Below are 18,652 nucleotides of genomic sequence, written 5' to 3'. Positions count from 1 at the left end.
TGTGTTTTCCCTTCTGTTCGTATTTTTTAACTTCTGTCTATGAGTGGGATCATCCCATAAGGAGAAGTGTTTTTACAAGGTCCAGCGCCAAGATTTCAGAGCAGACAGAAAAGGCAGGGGTAGAGCTGACCCACAGTAACTGGCAGCTGACCCCTCTGGTAGCTGAGTGGTCTTCCAAGTTTCGAGAGCGGGCGTCTGTACTCACAACTTCCCTTCCCACTCTGCAGCATTTCAGGGTGTTAGACTTGTCTCCCTGCTCTTTGGATTCTATAATCCATGAACCACTCGCCTAGCTGGAGAGGTTTGCTAAATGGCTACAGGTGTCAATCTGAGCAGAAGCTGAACTTTCAGAGGAGGAAACAAAAACAGAGAAGTTGAGAAGCTAATCAGAGGAGCTAATTAACATCAGAGAAGTTAATGAATGAATGAAAAAGAAAATCAAACATATGCCCCCAGGCCAGTACTGAGGACCTTCCATCATCTCTGCTTTTTCCAGAGATCCCTGAGATCAAGGAAATGGGGTGGAGCCTGCAAACAGCTCTCTTGCGAGGGCACCTGCTTTGCCTTGTGTGTGACCCGGGATTAAGCCCGGCTCTCAGGAGACTTGGGGAAGTTTTGATGCTGTGATAGGCTGAGAAGTCTTTCCCTCTCTTCACTGACAAAGTATATATGGAGAGGTGAGTTATAGGGGTCAGGTGGTGACACACCTTGTGGAGTGCAAGCATTTCAGCACTCAAGGACTTAGGTCCTAAGTCTGTGGTGCCTACCTGCAGAAGGAAGCTTCATAGGTGGGGAAACACTGCTACAGCTCGCTCCTTATCTATCTATCTATCTATCTATCTATCTATCTATCTATCTATATCTCCCCCTTCTCTATTTCTCTCCATCTCTATCCCAAAAAAAGATATGTGTGTGTGTGTGTGTGTGTGTGTTTGTGTGTGTGTGTGTATTTGTGTGTAATGTGAGTTAAGACAAAGTAAATCAGAGTCACTCTGCATCTAGTTGGGAAGTTCAAGAATCTACAATTCAAAAATAGACCCTCTCTCTGTCTCTCTATCTGAAAAAGCTTCCCAGGAGCCATGGTGTGTCTTCTGGAGGGTTCTTGAGCCATGAATCCCCTGTCTCCATAGACTTTTGGCGAAGTGACTGAGTGCTTTCTCCCCATAGACAAAAACTATATAACTGAGAAAAAAAAACATTAAATTATGTATGTGGACACTCTTGAAAATAAACAATAGCAGACATGACACCACAAAAGATATATTCTTGAGAGACAGAGATGTCAAGACTTTCTTATTGTTAGGGAACTCTGCCGGAAATTTCCGTCAAAGTGGATTGAGAAGAAAGGAGTTTATTTGAGCACAGACTAAGAGTTTAGATCACTCTGAAACCCCCACCCCACCCCAAACAAAGGAACGGTACAAGCTTATATAGGGCATACAGGCTGAGAGCAGAAAGCATCCTCCCAGAAGCGGAGGCTGCAAGGCTAAGGGATCAGGGAAGTGAGGCAGAGCTTCTCACCTCTCTCTTTACATCTTATTTGTCCCATTTATTCCTTAAAATTTCTTTTGAATTGAATGGGACTTGTACCCATTGCTCAGGGACTGGTTGCCTCAGTTACTGTTATCTTTTCCTGCAGAGCTGTGCCTGGGAAGTAATTCAGTTTAGTCTCGGCATAAGATAACACCACTGAGGGGGTGGGTGCCTTTTAGGAAGTCAGAAGCTAGCCAGGGTTACCGAAGCTGAAGCTGACGTGACAAGCAATTAAGGACAACAGGTGGCGGACACCTTGGTTACTATAGATGCAGGTCGGCACATTTGCTTTTCCTGTATCAAACATCTGACTTTCTTGGCCCTCTGTTTTATTTACCTGCTGCTCAGTTTACGGAGGTTCAGACTTGACCTTCTTTGTCTCAATTCTTTGTTTTTACTTAATCGTTCTGCACATTCTCAGCCTTTATATATGTTTCAGTTTTTCTGCTCTGAGTTGGGGCCTTCTTACAAATACACCACAATCATATTATAAGTATATTCTAAGACTAAAATTTTGGAAAATTCCTCACATGACCTGGCAAGACTTTCTAACCACACACACACATACTCACTCACTCACTCACTCACTCATCCACTCACTCACTCACTCAAACACACACCCCAGCTCTGGAGGCAGAAAACTAACGCCATTCATGGACTGCAGGGAGGCAGATGATGGGCACAGTAACAGAGCCACCAAGGAGGTGCAGAGGAAGTTCTGGGAGCAAGGGCATCACTGAAGAGTTGAAGTTAGAATAGTAATGCAAACCCCACCCATGGCCCAGGGTGACTGCTCAGGCATGAGGATGAGAACCTCGGCAAAGCTGCTAGAGTTTTACACCATGTTGCCAACATGTTGTCAACAAGGCTCAGCTTTTAAGACAATCCGCTCAAACAGTGAGCAAAAGATGCGACCAGACACTTTGCAAAAGAAGAGAGCCCGGGCCAGGCAGTGGCACACCGGGATAAGCACACACAGTACAGAGCACAGGATCCCAGTTGGAGGCCCTGCTCCCCACCTGCAGGGGGGATGCTTCACAAATGGTGAAGCAGGCCTGAAAGTGTCTATCTTTCTCTCTCCCTCCCTATCTCCCTCTCCCCACTCAATGTCTGTTATATCCAATAAGATGGGAAAAAAAAGGGAGGGGGAAAGAGAAAGAGAGATAGAGAAACAGAGAGAGAGGCAAGTGACTGGTAAATCCCTGGCAAGATGTTCAACATCACCAGTCACCAGGGGAAAACAAACCAGAATGGTAAAAATCAATCCACACACAACAACCATATTGCTAAAGAGAGAGAATGACAATGAGATCTGTGGACAAAGGCGTAAACAAAACTCTGACAATGCAGCCTGGGAGGTGGTGCAGTGGCTAGGGTGTTGAGTTTACAAGCATGAGGTCCTGAGTTCAATCCCTGGTATCACACATACCTGCATGATGCTGTAATACTCTTTCTCTCCCTCCCTCTCTCTCTCTGTCTCTCTCTCTCTCTCTGTCTCCCTCTAGTTAATCTGAAGACACACACACACACACACACACACACACACACACACACACACACCAGTTGGAAGGCTGAAACTGAATGAAGAGTAAATCAAGTAGTGACAACACAGGTGAATACAAAAGAGGTTCCTTGTGCTATTTGAATATTAAATGTTTGTCCTCTATTTCAATGCAAAGAGTAGCAAAGCAGTATTCCTGTAACACAGCTCAGAGAGAAACCCATAAAGCACTCACATAGATCCCAGGACAGAGGTGGAAGTGGACCAACGTGTGTTCCCCACTGTTGAGCGTGCGCACAGACCAAAATCCCAACAACGACACAGCAGATTGGTGCAGCCCCTGTGCAAGGCTGGCATGAAAGTCCATGAAGAGCTTCATAGACTTGTGTCACTTGCTCACCTAATAAAAGTGGACGATTGTAGCTTATATATACTCCATGTCATGGCATGTAACGGTACCCTGGGCTGACAAGAAGAACAGAGCAGCCACCGTCAATAACAAAAGTAATAGCTGATAAACCAACAATGATGATAAAACAGAATCTGAAATGTAGAAATAAATACTTGGTTAATTCAAAAGAAATTTTAAGGAATAAATGGGACAAATAAGATGTAAAGAGAGAGGTGAGAAACTCTGCCTCACTTCCCTGATCCAGCTTTCTGCTCCGATTTCCAACTCTGACACCATCTCCCCAGACAATACTTTCAGCTAAGCTGCATGTTAGCTGTCCGGTTCAGGCAAAAATTAGTAAAGTTGTGAGCTCTTTGAATATACGTAAAATAGACCTATTAGCTTTTTCCAAAATGGAGACCCCAAATCTCATCTGTTATATTCTTACCTTTAGGTTCCTAATTATTAAATAATTTGTCTGTTTTATATATTAATGTTTTTTGTAGCCACCAAGTTGCGGGTGCTACCATGACACCAACCTGACTCCCTGGGCAGACGACATCACCAATGTATCCTAGAACCCCCTCCTTTTGAGAGCCCTGCCCCATTAGGAAAAGATAGAAACAAGCTGGAAGTATGGATAGACCTGTCAACACCCATGTTCATCTGGGAAGCAATTACAGAAGCCAGGCCTCCCACTTTCTGCACCCCATAATGATTCTGAGTCCATGCTCCCAGAAGGATAAAGAATAGGAAAGCTTCCAAGGGAGGGGATGGAATATGGAATTCTAGTGATAGGAATTATGTGGAATTGTACCTCTTATCCTATGGTCTTAATGATCCTATGATCATTATTAAATCAAAAGAAAAAATCAATAAATTAGCCTATATTCTAATGTCTTAATAAACTCAATTATGTCCTCTGGGGAGAAAAAAAAAAAAGAAAGAAACTCTTCCTTAATCATGTAGATGCCTGCAGTTAATGCAAATCGTCTAAATACACCAGTTAAAAGTGATTGTCATGTTGTATTTAAAAAATAAAAAGCCAAAAAAAATCTGCCTTAGCAACTTTAAAAGGCCAGAGATGGGGGGGGGGGGGAGTCAAAGCACTGAAGAAATAAAAAGAATACTAATAAAAATAAATTGTAGGGGTTTGGTGATAGCTCACCATTTAGAACACACATACCATGTGCAAGGACCCAGGTTCAATCCCAGGTTCCCACCTGCAGGAGAGAAGCTTCAGGATCAGTGAAGCAGTGCTGCAGCTTGCTCTCTCCCTCCTTCTCTCTCACTCTCTCTTTCTATCTCACTCTCTCTCTCTCTTTTGCCTCCAGGGTGATCACTGGGACTCAGTGCCTGCACTACGAATCCACTGCTCCTGGAGGACATCCTTTTCATTTTGGTGCCATTGATGGCGTTGCTGTTGTTGTTATTGTTATTTTGCTATTGCTATTGTTGTTGGATAGGACAAAGAGAAATGGAAAGAGGAGGGGAAGACAGAGGGGGAGAGAAAGACAGACACCTGGAGACCTGCTTCATTGCTTGTAAGGAGACTCCCCCTGCAGGTGGGGAGCCGGGGCTCCAACTAGGATCCTTGTGCAGGTCTTTGCACTTCATGACATGTGCGCTTAACCCGCTGCACTACCAACCACCCCCTCCCTCTCTCTCTTTCCCTCTCTATCTCCCCCCTTCCCTAATAATTTATCTCTGAATCTATCAAAATTTTTTTAAAAGAAAGGAAAGGAAATCACAGTGACTATGCAAATAACAAAGTAGACCTCATAGCTAACCACATTACTAAGGACAAAGAACTTTATTTCAAAATAAGAAGATCAGTTCAGCAAGCCTAAATTTTCATGCATATAATAGCAGAACTTCAAAACATTTAAAGTATAAACTGACAGAAGAACTATAATGAAAAAAATAGGAACCTCACATTTCCACTATAAAGCCTATATTTCCCCCAGTCCTGGAACCTTAGGGTGGGGCGCGCTTTCCTGCATGCTTCTCTCAATTCATATCAAATAATATTGCATCCGCTGATCACAACCTAATCAGTGCAATGAGTGCCACCACAGCATGCGTCACTTCACACTGTGTCCAGAGACTTCACGTATGGAATGACAACCCTTCAGCTTCATTACTCAGGTGAGACCTTTCCTTTCATAGTATTCTCTAATTGCATTCCAGGTGGTTCACTTCCTAACAAAGTCGCAAAACCTAGATATAGATCAGGTCCCCTGAGATAGAGCATATGTTCACATGTATCCATAAACCAGAGCAAAATATATATCTGAAAGCAAAAGTACACAAGAGTCTGCAGTGAGTACCCCCCAACACTTCATCTGTACTATTCCAGCCTTTAGGTCCATAATTGTTCAACAATTTGCTTGGCTTTGTATGTTAACTCTCTTTTCAGCCACCAGGTTCCAGATGCCAGCATGATGCCAACCAGACTTCTCTGGACAGACAACCCCACCAATGTGTCCTGGAGCTCCACTTCCCCAGAGAACCACCCTACTAGGGAAAGAGAGAGGCAGACTAGGAGTATGGATCGACCAGTCAATGCCCATGTTCAGCAGGGAAGCAATTACAGAAGCCAGACCTACCACCTTCTGCACCCCACAATGACCTTGGGTCCATACTCCCAGAGGGTTAAAGAATGGGAAAGCTATCAGGGGAGGGGAGGGGATACAGAGATCTGGTGGTGGGAATTGTGTAGCATTGTACCCCTCTTATCCTACAGTCTTGTTAATGTCTCCTTTTTTAAATAAATAAATAAACAAATCTGGACTTGATTAGAGATTTCAGTACCCCGCTCAATTATTGATAGAACAAGTGGGCAAAAACTCAGCAAGAACTTAATGAACTTGAACAAGACTATCAACCAACTTGACTGGTTGACATTTATTAAAGAACACTCCACCCACCAACAGCAGACCCTACTCCTCAGCCCACACAGAACATTTACCAAGAAAAAAATCATTTTCTACACCATAAAGCAAATCTTGACAAATTCAAAAGGAATGGAGTGTGATAAAACATACTCTCTGACCATAATGGAATAAAAATGAGAAATTAGTAACAGAAAGGTGCCTGTAAAATTCTTCCAAATATTTGAAAATATATAGCACATTTCTAAATAACTATAAATCAAAGCAAATAAATAAAAAATGAACTGAGAAAGCATTTGTTGAATGAAACACAAAAGAATTTAGGGAGAAATCCACTGCATCAAATTCCTCATAAGAGGAAATAGAATATCTATATTAATAACCTCAGCTTTCACTTTTTGCAGCTGGAAAAAGAGGAGCCAATTAAATACAATGTGCACAGATGAAAAAAATAATAAATATTAGAGTAGAAGTTAAACATGGAGTGGGGGCGGGATTAGGGACTGAAAGTTGGTTCTAAGTTGCAGACACTACTATGATTCCATCCTGCTTCCCTGGGCAGATGACCTCACCAATGTGTCCTGGGACCTAACCTCCCCAGAACCCTGAGTAGGCAAAGACAGAAACAGGCTAGGGGGTATGGATAGACCTGCCAATGCAAATGTCCAGTGGAGAAGCAATTACAGAAGCCAGACCTTCCATCTTCTGCACCCCATAATGATCCTGGGTCCATAGTCCCAGAGGGATAAAGAAGAGGGAAGCTCCCAGTGAAGGGGAAGGGATACAAAACTTTGTATGGAATTGTACCCCTGTTACCTTACAATCTTGTTAATCATTATTAAATCACTAATAAGCAAATAAAAAAAGAAAGTTGGTTCTTTGAGATGATCATTAAAATTGATAAGACTCTAGGCAGATTAACTAAGGAAGAAGGAAGAAATACAGAACATGCTTTTTTCTTTATTGGGGGGGGGGGGTTAATGGTTTACAGTCAACAGTAAAATACAGTTTTAGGATATTATGACAGAGTCTAGACTACTAAAAGCACAACTAGAGACTGACCCCAAGTCAGAGCTCACTCAGGAAGGAACTATCTGAATGGCTACATATGTCAGAGAAGCATGAAGACCAACCAGGCTCTGTCCCCAGTGAGCCCATATTTCCATGAGAAGAGCAAGGCATTCCCAGACACACAGGAGAGCAGGTGGCTTTGGAGAGTACGATCTATGGAGGGGCTAGGGTGAGGGGTGTCAGTCAGGACAAAGTGGGTGGGGCCCCCCAGATGGCTGTCAATGAGTCACACCTGAAGCCTATGTAGCATGATAACATAATTACGAGGCAACACAATGATCAACATTTGAGGGGGCTGGGAAGTGGCGCAGCAGGTTAAGTGCAGATGGTGCAAAGTGCAAGGACTGGCATAAGGATCCCGGTTCAAACCCCCTGCTCCCCACCTGCAGGGGCGTCGCTTCACAGGTGGTGAAGTAGGTCTGCAGGTGTCTATCTTTCTCTCCCCCTCTCTGTCTTCCTTCCTCTCTTCATTTCTCTCTGTCCTATCCAACAACATCATTGACAACAATAAAACAACAAGGGCAATAGAAGAGAAAATAAATAATAAAAAAATGTATAAAATAAATAAAGTCTTCAGGCCAGTGGAGGAAGGCAGAGGGATATAGTGGAGGTCGAGACCAGGGAGCCTGGGGATCTGGGGGTTGGGAGGTGGAGGTGAAGAATGGCTCATTGCTGGGGGCAGTACAGGGCTTCATTGGAGGGTGTTGAATATGTGAAATATTGCTGGTCTGCTTCTAATTCTGCTTCTAAGATCCCTTCTGTTTCGATCATCAGGTTAGGTTCGCTTGCATTGCTTAATGCTGTGGTCTATTTACATAACAACTGCTTTACCTGAGATCCGCCCTGCCTACAGGGCATTGGTTTAATCCCCACTGGTTAGATGCAAGCTTGATACTTCCAAGCGCTCACTTTTTCCTTCTCCCCACCCCTTATCCTACCATCTAAGATGAATCAGAGTTCAACAGAAGGGTGTAGGGGACAGTCTGAGGGTGCTGTGTATTCAACTATAAAAGAAGGTGCTTAGGACTCACCCATCAAAAGGCACAGAGTGGGGGGATGGATCAGAAAACAAAATCCAACCATATGCTGCTTGCAAGAATCCCATCTGTCACAACAAGATAAACACAGACTTAAAGTGAAAGGATGGAAAACTATCATACAGGTTAATGGACCACAAAAAAGGGCAGGAACAGCCATTCTCATCTCAGACACGATAGATTTTAAATTAAATAAAGTAATAAAAGATAGGCAAGGACATTACATAATGATTAGAGGATCAATCAGCCAAGAAGACTTAACAATTATTAACATCCATGCACCCAATGAGGGACCATCTAAATAGGTCAAGCACTTACTGAAAGAATTTCAAAAATACATTAATAGTAATACAATAATAGTGGGAGACTTCAATACCCCACTCTCGCACTTAGACAGATCAACAAAGCAAAGAACCAACAAAGATACAAGAGAATTGAATGAAGAGATTGACAGACTAGACCTCTTGGACATTTTCAGAGCCTTCAAGTGGGTGTTGAGAGAATATTCCAGGGAGCGGGAGGAGGGCAAGTATGGCTACAGCTGGTCTGCTACCACCATCTATTGGGCACCCCAGGGATGCCCACAGTTTCCTCCTGACAAAGGTCATCCTGGGGAGTTGGGTGGTATCGTAGCATGTTAAGCGGACGTGGTTAAAGCACAAGGACCGTAAGGATCCAGGTTCGAGCCCCCGGCTCCCCACCTGCAGGGGAGTCGCTTCACAGGTGGTGAAGCAGGTCTGCAGGTGTCTATCTTTCCCCCTCTCTGTCTTCCCCTCTTCTCCATTTCTCTCTGTCCTATCCAACAACGACAACATCAACAATAACTACAACAATAAAAAGAAAAAGGTCATCCCGACAGTTTGTAAAATTAAAGCTATGTCAAAGACAGTGGACACTGCAAAAAAAAAAAACTTGTCTCAGGATATTTCAGTGAACCAGGGTGCACTGGGTGGGGGAGAGCAAGACTGTAATCATTATTTATAAGCTGCCCTTATTCCAGTTAACCGCCCAGTTATGGAATGTATTTCCTTTCACCACTGATCTGTGAAGAATTTCCACTGCAAGCACAAAGGCATAGTGACACAAAGAAAGAGTCAATATTTGTCTGCCTATTATGGGACACTGTGCACATATTTCTCACACCTTCCTCCCAAGAGCTTGACAAGGTGACTCTAGTGGAGAATTCTATTTCCAGGGGCAGTGGTGGGGAACACCCAGGAGAGCACACATGTTGTTATGCATGAGGACCTGGGTTCAAACACCCAGTCCTTACCTGCCGTGGGAGAAGCTTCACAGTCAGAGGAACAGAGCTACTTGTGTACCTCTTTCTCTGTGTCCTCCCTCTATCTAGCTCTTTCACCCATTGCCAAAATAAAATAAAATAAAATGAGAAGGGGGAAATAGCCACTGGGTATGATAGAGCCTGCAGGCAACAAGCTCTAGTGGAAAAAAAAAGGGGGGGTGGTCATCCTCCCTTTTGACAGGTTGGATGACTGAGGCTCTGAAAGTTGTGCTGAGGGTCACACAGAGTAAGTCAATGAAAGGCAGATGGATTTGAATGATGGCACAGGTATCTCCACGCCGCCCCCACTGGACTGAACAGCAAGATGATGGCAAAGCCACTACCAGGCGAGAAGGCTCTACCTGCCTGTGTTCAGGCGCAAGTCTCAGCTGGGCAGGAGGCCTCTGGAAGTCTGGGTGCTCAGAAAGCTCCTGGCCTCTCTGCCCTGCTATCTAGTCAACAACCCAACCCACCCATCAGCAGGGAAGGATCCCTTTTATCAAAAAGAAGAGCAGTTTCTCAGAATATTGCCTCCTGATGATTTCGTCCCTTTAAGGAAGTGTAAAATGGAAGCAGAAAGCCCTTCAATGTAATGAATGATTTGCCATTCAGGGCTCACCGCCCCACAGAACAGGACAATTCCCAGGCAGAAGTCTTTGATGGATGGGCTTCGCTGGGATGCTTTCTGAGTGAGCTCATAAATATTAATGGTATTGACAAAGCCTTAAACATTCGTCATGTAACATTCGTGGCTGCCATAGACTTACCTGGAACCCCTCCCTTTTCTTCCTTTCCTTATATATATTTTTTTTCTTTCAGTTTTTCTTTCGCCAAAACACTGCTCAGCTCTGGCTTATAGTGGTGCCAAGGATAGAACCGGGGACCTTGGAGCTTCAGGCATGGAAGTCATTTTGCAAAAACCACTATGCTATCATCCCCTGAATGATTTCTTCCTTTGCTGGCAGTTCCCAGTTCCTCTCCTAGCCTTACTTTCTGGCTCTGATGTTCTGACCCACCAGCAAAAGCTGGCCAGAAAGATACAGGTCTCCCCTCTCAATTTCTGTCTCTATCCAATAAATAATAAATTAAATTAAAACAGCTCTTGTGTCCACCTCTCCTGGATGTCACCTGAGTGATTATATCTGACAATGGGACTTCATCTGTGATGCGATGATGAAATGTCAACAGTACACACAACACTGCATCGAGAATTTGATTTTGCAGAGTATGTTTATTGTTATATTTCAGTGAGATTTAGCCTCTGTTTTTCTTTTTTAAGATGTCATTAAGAAAATTCCATGGGCGGGGAGGGGCAGACAGTAGCGCAGTGGGTTAAGCGCACGTGGTGCGAAGCACAAGGACAAGCTTAAGGATCCCGGTTTGAGCCCCCAGCTCCCCACCTGCAGGGGGTCACTTCATAAGTGGTGAAGTAGGTCTGCAGGTGTCTGCCTGTCTTTTCCCCTCTCTGTCTTCCCCTCCTCTCTTTATTTCTCTCTGTCCTATCCAACAACAACAACAGCAGCAACAACAATGAAAAAAAAAAAAAAAAGATGGCCACCAGGAGCAGTGGATTTGTAGTGCAGATATACTGAGCCCAGAAATAACCCTGGAGGCAAAGAAAAAGAAAGAAAGAAAAGAAAAGGGAGAAAGAAAGAAAGAAAGAAAGAAAGAAAACAAAAGAAAGAAAGAAAGAAGAGAAAACTCCATGTAGCTGATGTGTGCTGTGACATAGTTAAGACATCATCAGACACTGCTTAATATGATTAGTAGGACGTGGACCAAGTGTCCTGGGTGTGAAGCCCAGATCTACAATGTGACCCATTCAAGCTGCCTCATTGCCAGTGTGACTTTCAACACATTCACCAATCTCTCTGTTCCTCAGTTTCCTTATCCATGAAGTGGGTCAATATTACATGTTCCTATCCAATGAATATTCACAGGTAGATAGATGATAATTAATGATACAGGCTCAGGTAAAATTGCCTAGGCAGAATATACACTGATCTATAAATAAGGACAGAGAATGAAAAGTGTTATGTGATATTATGTGTAGGTGAAAAATTTTTTTAAAACTGAACTCATAGGAACAGTGGTTAGCAGGATGAAGGGAGGAGAGAAGTGTTAGTCAAAGAGAAAAACTCTGGTTTTAAGATGAGTGATTTCTGTGAATATAACATATAGGATGGTAACTACAGTTAATACTATATACTTGAAGACTCCAAAAAAGACTGGCTTAAATCTTCTCCCCAAAGACACACAATAATTATGTGAAGGGATGAATGTGAACTAACCTTACAATCTTTTTGTAATCTATACATGTATACAATCATTATGGTTATGTGTATACATACATAAAAAATATTACATATTCTACAAGCTTGACAGGTACTGCAGGAGCTAATGAATAATAAAAAAATGCCCCCTACCCCAAATGCAACCACAATCTGATTCTAGAATCTGTGAATCTGTAACTTTACACAGCAAGAGACTTTCCAGATGTCACCCCAGTAAGGGGTCTTGAGGTGGGGATGTCCTGAGTTATCTAAGGGGCCTGGTGTCATCACTGGGATTGTTGAAAGAGGCAAGTCAGAGAAGGAAACATGGCAGCAGAGCTATAGGCCAGAATGATGAGGCCACAAGCCAAGGACAGCAGGACTTTTAAAAAAACTGGAAAAGGCAAGGAACAGACCCTCTAGGAGCCCCCAGAAGGCAGGCAGCCCTGCCTACACCCTGACTTCAGCCCCCAGATTCATCTCAGATGTCTGATCTCCAGAATTGTGAGATACATTTATTTGGGGACATTTACTACAACAGTGAGAGAGGTGAATGTGACCCAGAGTACAGCACCTGGGCTCTAGTGAACGGTTCAACTGCAGAAACTGTTCTGCCTTCCTCCCCAATCTCACCTCTTCTTCTTGTCTCTCCCTTTCTTGTCTACTTGGCAAATACCTGGCTTTCTCTGTATTCCAGACACCATGAGCTTCACTCTGCTAGAAACATGCAAAGGTTCCCTCTGTCTTCCTCCATAGCTTCCTTGCTTTCCTTCCCTCCTTCCCTTTCTTCCTTTCTCTCTCCCTGTTTCTCTCTCGCTTGTTGCCACCAAGGTTATTGCTGGGACTCAGTGCCTATACAATGAGTCCTCCATTCCCAGTGGTCATTTTCTTTTTTCTTTTTTCTTTTCCCTTTCTTTTATATTTTGAAAGAACAGTGAGAAATTGAGATGGGAGGAGGAAGCAAAGAAGGAGAGTAAGAGAGACACCTGCAGCAGATGGGGACTGGGGGCTTAAACCTGGGTCCTTGAGTAGCACTGCCAGCCGCCCCCCTCCCCCATCACCCATAGCTTGCTATAGCTGGGACCAGGCTCATTTCCCCAAGTAAACACCAGATCCCTGACAGAGCTTTCCTGATGATTCTTAGCACAGTCCACCCCCTGTCTATCTCCCTCTGCTATCTCCCAATCCAACAAGAGTTTCTCCAAGGCACTGGCTCATGGCCATCTGAAGTGAGTGGATATATTTGCCTTTTTCTTGAACTCAGAACGCTCCACCCCTGCAGTGTGAGCTCCCAAGAGCTGAGACTCCATGTGCCCGCTTGTCCCCATTCACCAGGACACAAGAGTGGGCGCACGAGCATTATCTGAAATAAAGAAGTATTTGTGCCTCCAGGCTTTGTGAAGTTTCAAGCTAACATGATTCAAAAGGAATCTGATTCTCTCTTGCTTTTTCCTGCGCTGAGCCCATGTACCCAGTTGCCTAGAAACTCGCTGAGTGTGTTCGTTGTTGGATTCCAACCTTTCTGAAAAGATAATGTGCTTTTTTATGTGCATGTGTAGAGCTGGGTTTTTTACTTTTAGGAACTGCCACTGAATGGTGAGCCGTAGCCTTCCACTCCGAGCCACCCACAGATATAAATCTGCAAGCTCAAATCTTGATAATTGGGCAGAAAGCTGAAAAGAAGTGGAAAAGGAATGGAGGTGGGGAAAAAGAAAACATGCACTTTCCTGAAGTGAACTCGAGGACAGAAAAGAAACGGGGCACACGGCACTTCCCAACCGCAGAGAAGATGGCACAAAGACTGCTTTTTTTATTTTACATTTTTGAAATGCTACGGAAAATATTATTTTTTACCCTGGGTTATGACCTCTTCATTGTAGACTGCTCTTTTTAAGATGAGAATTTTTCCCCTTTCTATTTTTATTAAGATAGAAATAAATGGAGAGAGGAGGGAGAGGCAGAGAGGGACAGAAAAAGAGCAGCCCTGCTCCCCTGCTCATGAAGTGTCCCCATGCAGGTGGGGAGCAGGGACTCAAACCCGGGTCCTTGCACACTGTAATGTGTGTGCTTAACCAGGTACACCACTGCCTGGGCCACAAGATGAGTTTTTTTTTAAGGTTCTGGCCATCTGCATGCTGCTCTTCTTGAAATGGAAATGCCTTCCATACCTGATTTCAATGCTAATTGTTTCCATCACTTGCTCCCTGCCCACTCCCCCAAAAGTAGCAGGTCAGCACATAGTTTATGTTAAAATAAATGCTGTCAATTAATCTGGTAGGTGGCAGGATGGAATGATGAGTTAATGAATAGATGAATGGATGTATAGGTAGGTGAACAGATGACAGATGGATGGATGATGGATGTCGGATGGATGGATGGATGGATGGATGGATGGATGGATGGATGATGGATGGATGGATGATGGATGTCAGATGGATGAATGGATGGATGGATGGATGGATGATGGATGGATGGATGGATGATGGATAGATGATGGATGGATGATGGATAGATAGATGATGGATGGAGGATGGATGGATGATGGATGGATGGATAGATGGATGGATGGATGGATGGATGGATGGATGGATGGATAGATGATGGATAGATAGATGATGGATGGAGGATGGATGGATGATGGATGGATGGATGGATAGATGGATGGATGGGTGGATGGATGGGTGGATGGATGGATAGATGATGGATGGATGATGGATAGATAGATGATGGATGGAGGATGGATGGATGGATGGATGGATGGATGGATGGATGATGGATGGATGGAGAGATGGATACATACCACTGCCACTGTATTACTTAGCCTTTGCATCTATTTGCACCCTGCCTTCCACGTCTGGGGGCCTCCTAAAGCTGCACATTTCCCTTCACGAAGTAGCAGTGTTTGCTACCCAAAGGGAGTCAATGGCCTCCAGCACCATACAGGGTTACACAACAGAGGCAGCGAAGTCCTAAGGCATAAACATAGGCTTGAGCCCCAGGATAGGAGCACTTCCTCAGAGGGGGCAATGAGACTGAATGAGACATCTAGTGGGCAGAGTCACCACAGGCCACCCACCCAACAGTATTCTCTCCTTCCTTTTCTTTACAAGGGAGCCCAAAACTGCTGGGGTCTCATGGCCTCAGCCTCTCTGCATCATGCTTCATCCGGCTCAGCAAGCCCAACTTTCCCTTTCCTCCAAGAAGACAATGCACCTGGCCAAGACGGAACTTGTGTCAATCTTCACCTAAAGTCTTAGAGCTATACCTACCTACACAAGGTCAGTTAGCACAGGGGCATGACAAAAACAATGGTGGCTATGGGCTGAGTGTGCACCACAGACCAGACAAACATGCTGAGGCTCCACCCACAGAATCTCACCCCATCCTCACTAAACCCTCTGAGGCAGGCAACCCCCTCCTCACGTTGTCAAGAAGACGGCACCGGGTGGCAGAGAGGCCGAATGACCTACCCAGGCTGAGAGAGCTAGTCAATACTGTAGTTTAAAATTCAGCTGGTACAGGTTGACCCCAAGAGTCTGTACTCTTGGCCAAAATGTTCCACTGCCAACCAATCTGAAGTCAGAATTTCCCCCTTGTATGACTCAACCCCAAGTAAATCTCTAGGACATTAAGATCAGAGGACAGATAATAGATGGTCTTTGATTTTTTTTTTTTTTTACATTTTGAAAAAAAATAGTTGGGGGGGACAAGCAGTGGCTCACCTGCTTAAGTGCACACACTACAAGGTACAGTATGCCCAAGGACCCAGGTTCGAGCCTCTGGCCCCCACCTGCAGGGGAAAATGGTCAGGAGCGATGAAGCAGGACTGCAGGTGTGTCTCTGTGTCTCTCCCTCTCTATCTCCCCCATCCCTTCTCAATTTCTCTGTCTCTAGCCAATAAGATAGAAATAGAAAGCTTTAAAACAATAGTTTTATTTATATTCATAAGAGAGAGAATCATTCTGGCAGATGAAATTCCAGGAATTGAACTCAGGATCACGTTTGCAAGTCCAGAGAGTTCTACCACCATGCCACCTCCTGGTGCCACTAAAATGAAGTTTTAAAGACACAAAACCAAAGCAAGTCGACGGAAATAGAGCGACAAAAGAAGGTAACTTCACACTTGGTAAGAAGTTAAGTCTTCAAGCTGCAAGAAGACAATGAGAAGAGACTGATCAGGTGTAGCACCAGTTGCAACAGTAGTCACTGTGAGTCAAAGTGTTTGTCCCAAATATATATATATATATATATTGGAGTCTAGACACTCAGGAGGATGGCCCTTAATTCCACACCAGAATTTAAACTGTTCCACTCCATTACAGCAATTTCTCTCTACATGGGTGAATCTTCATATTTGTCTTGATATTTTAAGCTTGTTCACATTTGCTGTGTTCCACTTGGCTCATATTACACTAAAGTACAAAAGACAAAAGAGGTACCCTGACTCTGAAATTCCTAAGATGCAAAAGGAAAAGAGGTGACACTGCAGTCGCTCCAAGGCACAGGGACAACCAGAGGCAGCTGGACTCTGCTCTCAGGTCTCCTCCCTGCCCTGGAGGCTAGAAAGAGGAGGATGTGGAGCTATGACTGGAAGCTGTCCACTCCTCCGTCCCTGGTGGACTACATCCCCCCCGGGGATAGGATGTGAGTAGACAAGTAAAATACCTGGGACCACCAACCTCTGGCAGCTTTGCTGCAGGAAGGCATAGTACCCAGTCCCCACCCTGATGACAGGAGAGTGTGGTCACCAGGATTTGTCGGGATGAGCTTCACGGGCGGGAGTTAGACGACCAGGGACTGACTCATGGTTGAGCTGTATGCAGTTATCTCTTTATTCATGCAGAACACAGCACAAACTAAGTCAAGCTAAGCTAAACTAAAACTAAACTGAAAACTCACAAAACTGTCATTATATATACTGCCAAGTAGGGTGTAAACAGGATGTGACACAGAGAGGGTGGAGCGAAAAGTGACTGGTGCAAATCAGGGTGTACTACAAGAGGGGGCGGAGCAAAAAGACAACATGAACCAGTGGGGATTAAACCAATGCCCTGCAGGCATGCTGGTGCTTAGTTATGTAAATAGAATAGTGTTAAGCAGGGGGGATTAAACCAATGCCATACAGGCATGCTGGTACTTAGTTATGTAAATAGAATAGTGTTAAGCAGGGGGGATTAAACCAAATGAAACAGAAGGGGTTTTTAGAAGCAGAATTAGAAGCATACCAACAAGGATTCAGTATCTTCAAATAGTTTCATTTTCATATCTGGGGCCAAAATGTGGGGACCTATACCCCAATATTCTAGGGCAATCTGGTGCCACTTCTAGCCTCTATACTTCCATTGGATGTCAGGATAAAGATCCTTGTCAATGAAGACCAGGCAGTGGCACCCATGCTACCATACTCAAAGACCCGGGTTCAAGCCCCTGGTCCGACCTATGGGGGGGGGGAGCAGTGGAACAATAATACAGGTGTCTCTCTTTTTCTCTTCTCCTCTCACTCTATTTCTCTCTGTTTCTATCAGAAGATGGGGGGAAAGGTCACAGGAAATGATGAAGTCATTGTGAAGGCACAGAGCCCCAGCAATAATCCTGGTGGCAAAGCAAACAAATAAACAAACAAACTCTCTTGTCTTAATGCAGCCACGCCCCCCTTCTCTGTGTCTTTCACTCTTGCCTGTCCCCCCAAACACCTTCCCTTTGCCTCCTGCTCCTGGTAGATAGGCCCCTTCCCTACCAGCTTGGCTAAAGCCAGTTCTCTGTCCCTTCTTCTGTCCCTTCTGTCCTTTGATTATTCTGCTTTATCCTCAAAGACAACAGCACTCCATAGAGATTTTTGGTCCTTACTGTCAGAGAGATAAAGAATAGGGAACCTTCTAATGGAGGGGATGGGACATGGCACTCGAGTGGAGAGAACTATATGACTTGTACCCCTCTTATCCCACAATCTTGTCAATGATTATTAAATCACTAATAATAAAAAAAAAAGATTGAAAAACAAAAAAACACAAAGCAAAACTTGGACAGAGTTGGTGTACTGCACCAAATCAAAGGACTCTGGGGGGTGGGGGTTCAAATCCTGGAACATGATGGCAGAGGAGGACCCAGAGGGGGTTGAATTGTTATGTGGAAAACTGAGAACTGTTACACCTCTACCAACTATTGTATTTTACTGTTGACTGTAAACCAATAACACCCCCCCCAATAAATTAAATAAATAAATAAATACACTCTGAGAAAACGTCCCAGGACGGGTTTTTGGAATCCCGGGTTTCTCACCATTGCGAGAGGCACAATGCCTACATAGGAAGTCTGGCTGACAAAGATCTCGGAGACCACCAGCCCACTCAAGGAGTCCTCCACCGGGTACTCCACCTGCCAGGTGATGGGCTGTGCCCCGGCCAGGTCACTGCTGTTGTCAATTCCGAAGTCCACTTGCAAGAGCTCATAGAAGGAGCCATTGGCCCTGCAAAACAGGAGCATGTTAAAGAGCCATTAAAATAAAATAAAATAAAAACAGAGATTCAACAGAACATCAAAAGTGCAAGGAATCACCCCATTCCTCCTCGTCATCCCACCTAAAGCGGGATCATCCACGTCCACAGACCACTGTCCAAAAGGTCAAATTCACAGGCTTCCTGTCATGACCTAGATCTCACAAGGGACAACC

The 18,652-nt window shown here is 44.4% G+C and overlaps 1 protein-coding gene across 1 annotated transcript in view; it reads right to left on the bottom strand.

Annotated features, from left to right (window-relative positions):
- The window catches only part of TMEM132B (transmembrane protein 132B), a 155,600-nt gene that overhangs the window by 68,626 nt on the left and 68,322 nt on the right, over nt 1-18,652 (bottom strand). Inside the window, exon 2 of the mRNA XM_060193291.1 lies at nt 18,262-18,448. Coding sequence (XP_060049274.1) covers nt 18,262-18,264 — 3 coding nt within the window. The 5' untranslated portion in view covers nt 18,265-18,448. The remainder of the gene's footprint in view (nt 1-18,261; nt 18,449-18,652) is intronic.

The sequence above is a fragment of the Erinaceus europaeus genome, chromosome 6, assembly GCF_950295315.1.
Source record: "Erinaceus europaeus chromosome 6, mEriEur2.1, whole genome shotgun sequence".
NCBI lineage: Eukaryota > Metazoa > Chordata > Mammalia > Eulipotyphla > Erinaceidae > Erinaceus > Erinaceus europaeus.
The sequence above is the reverse complement of the archived record's forward strand: the minus strand, read 5'-3'. Positions and strand labels throughout refer to the sequence as shown.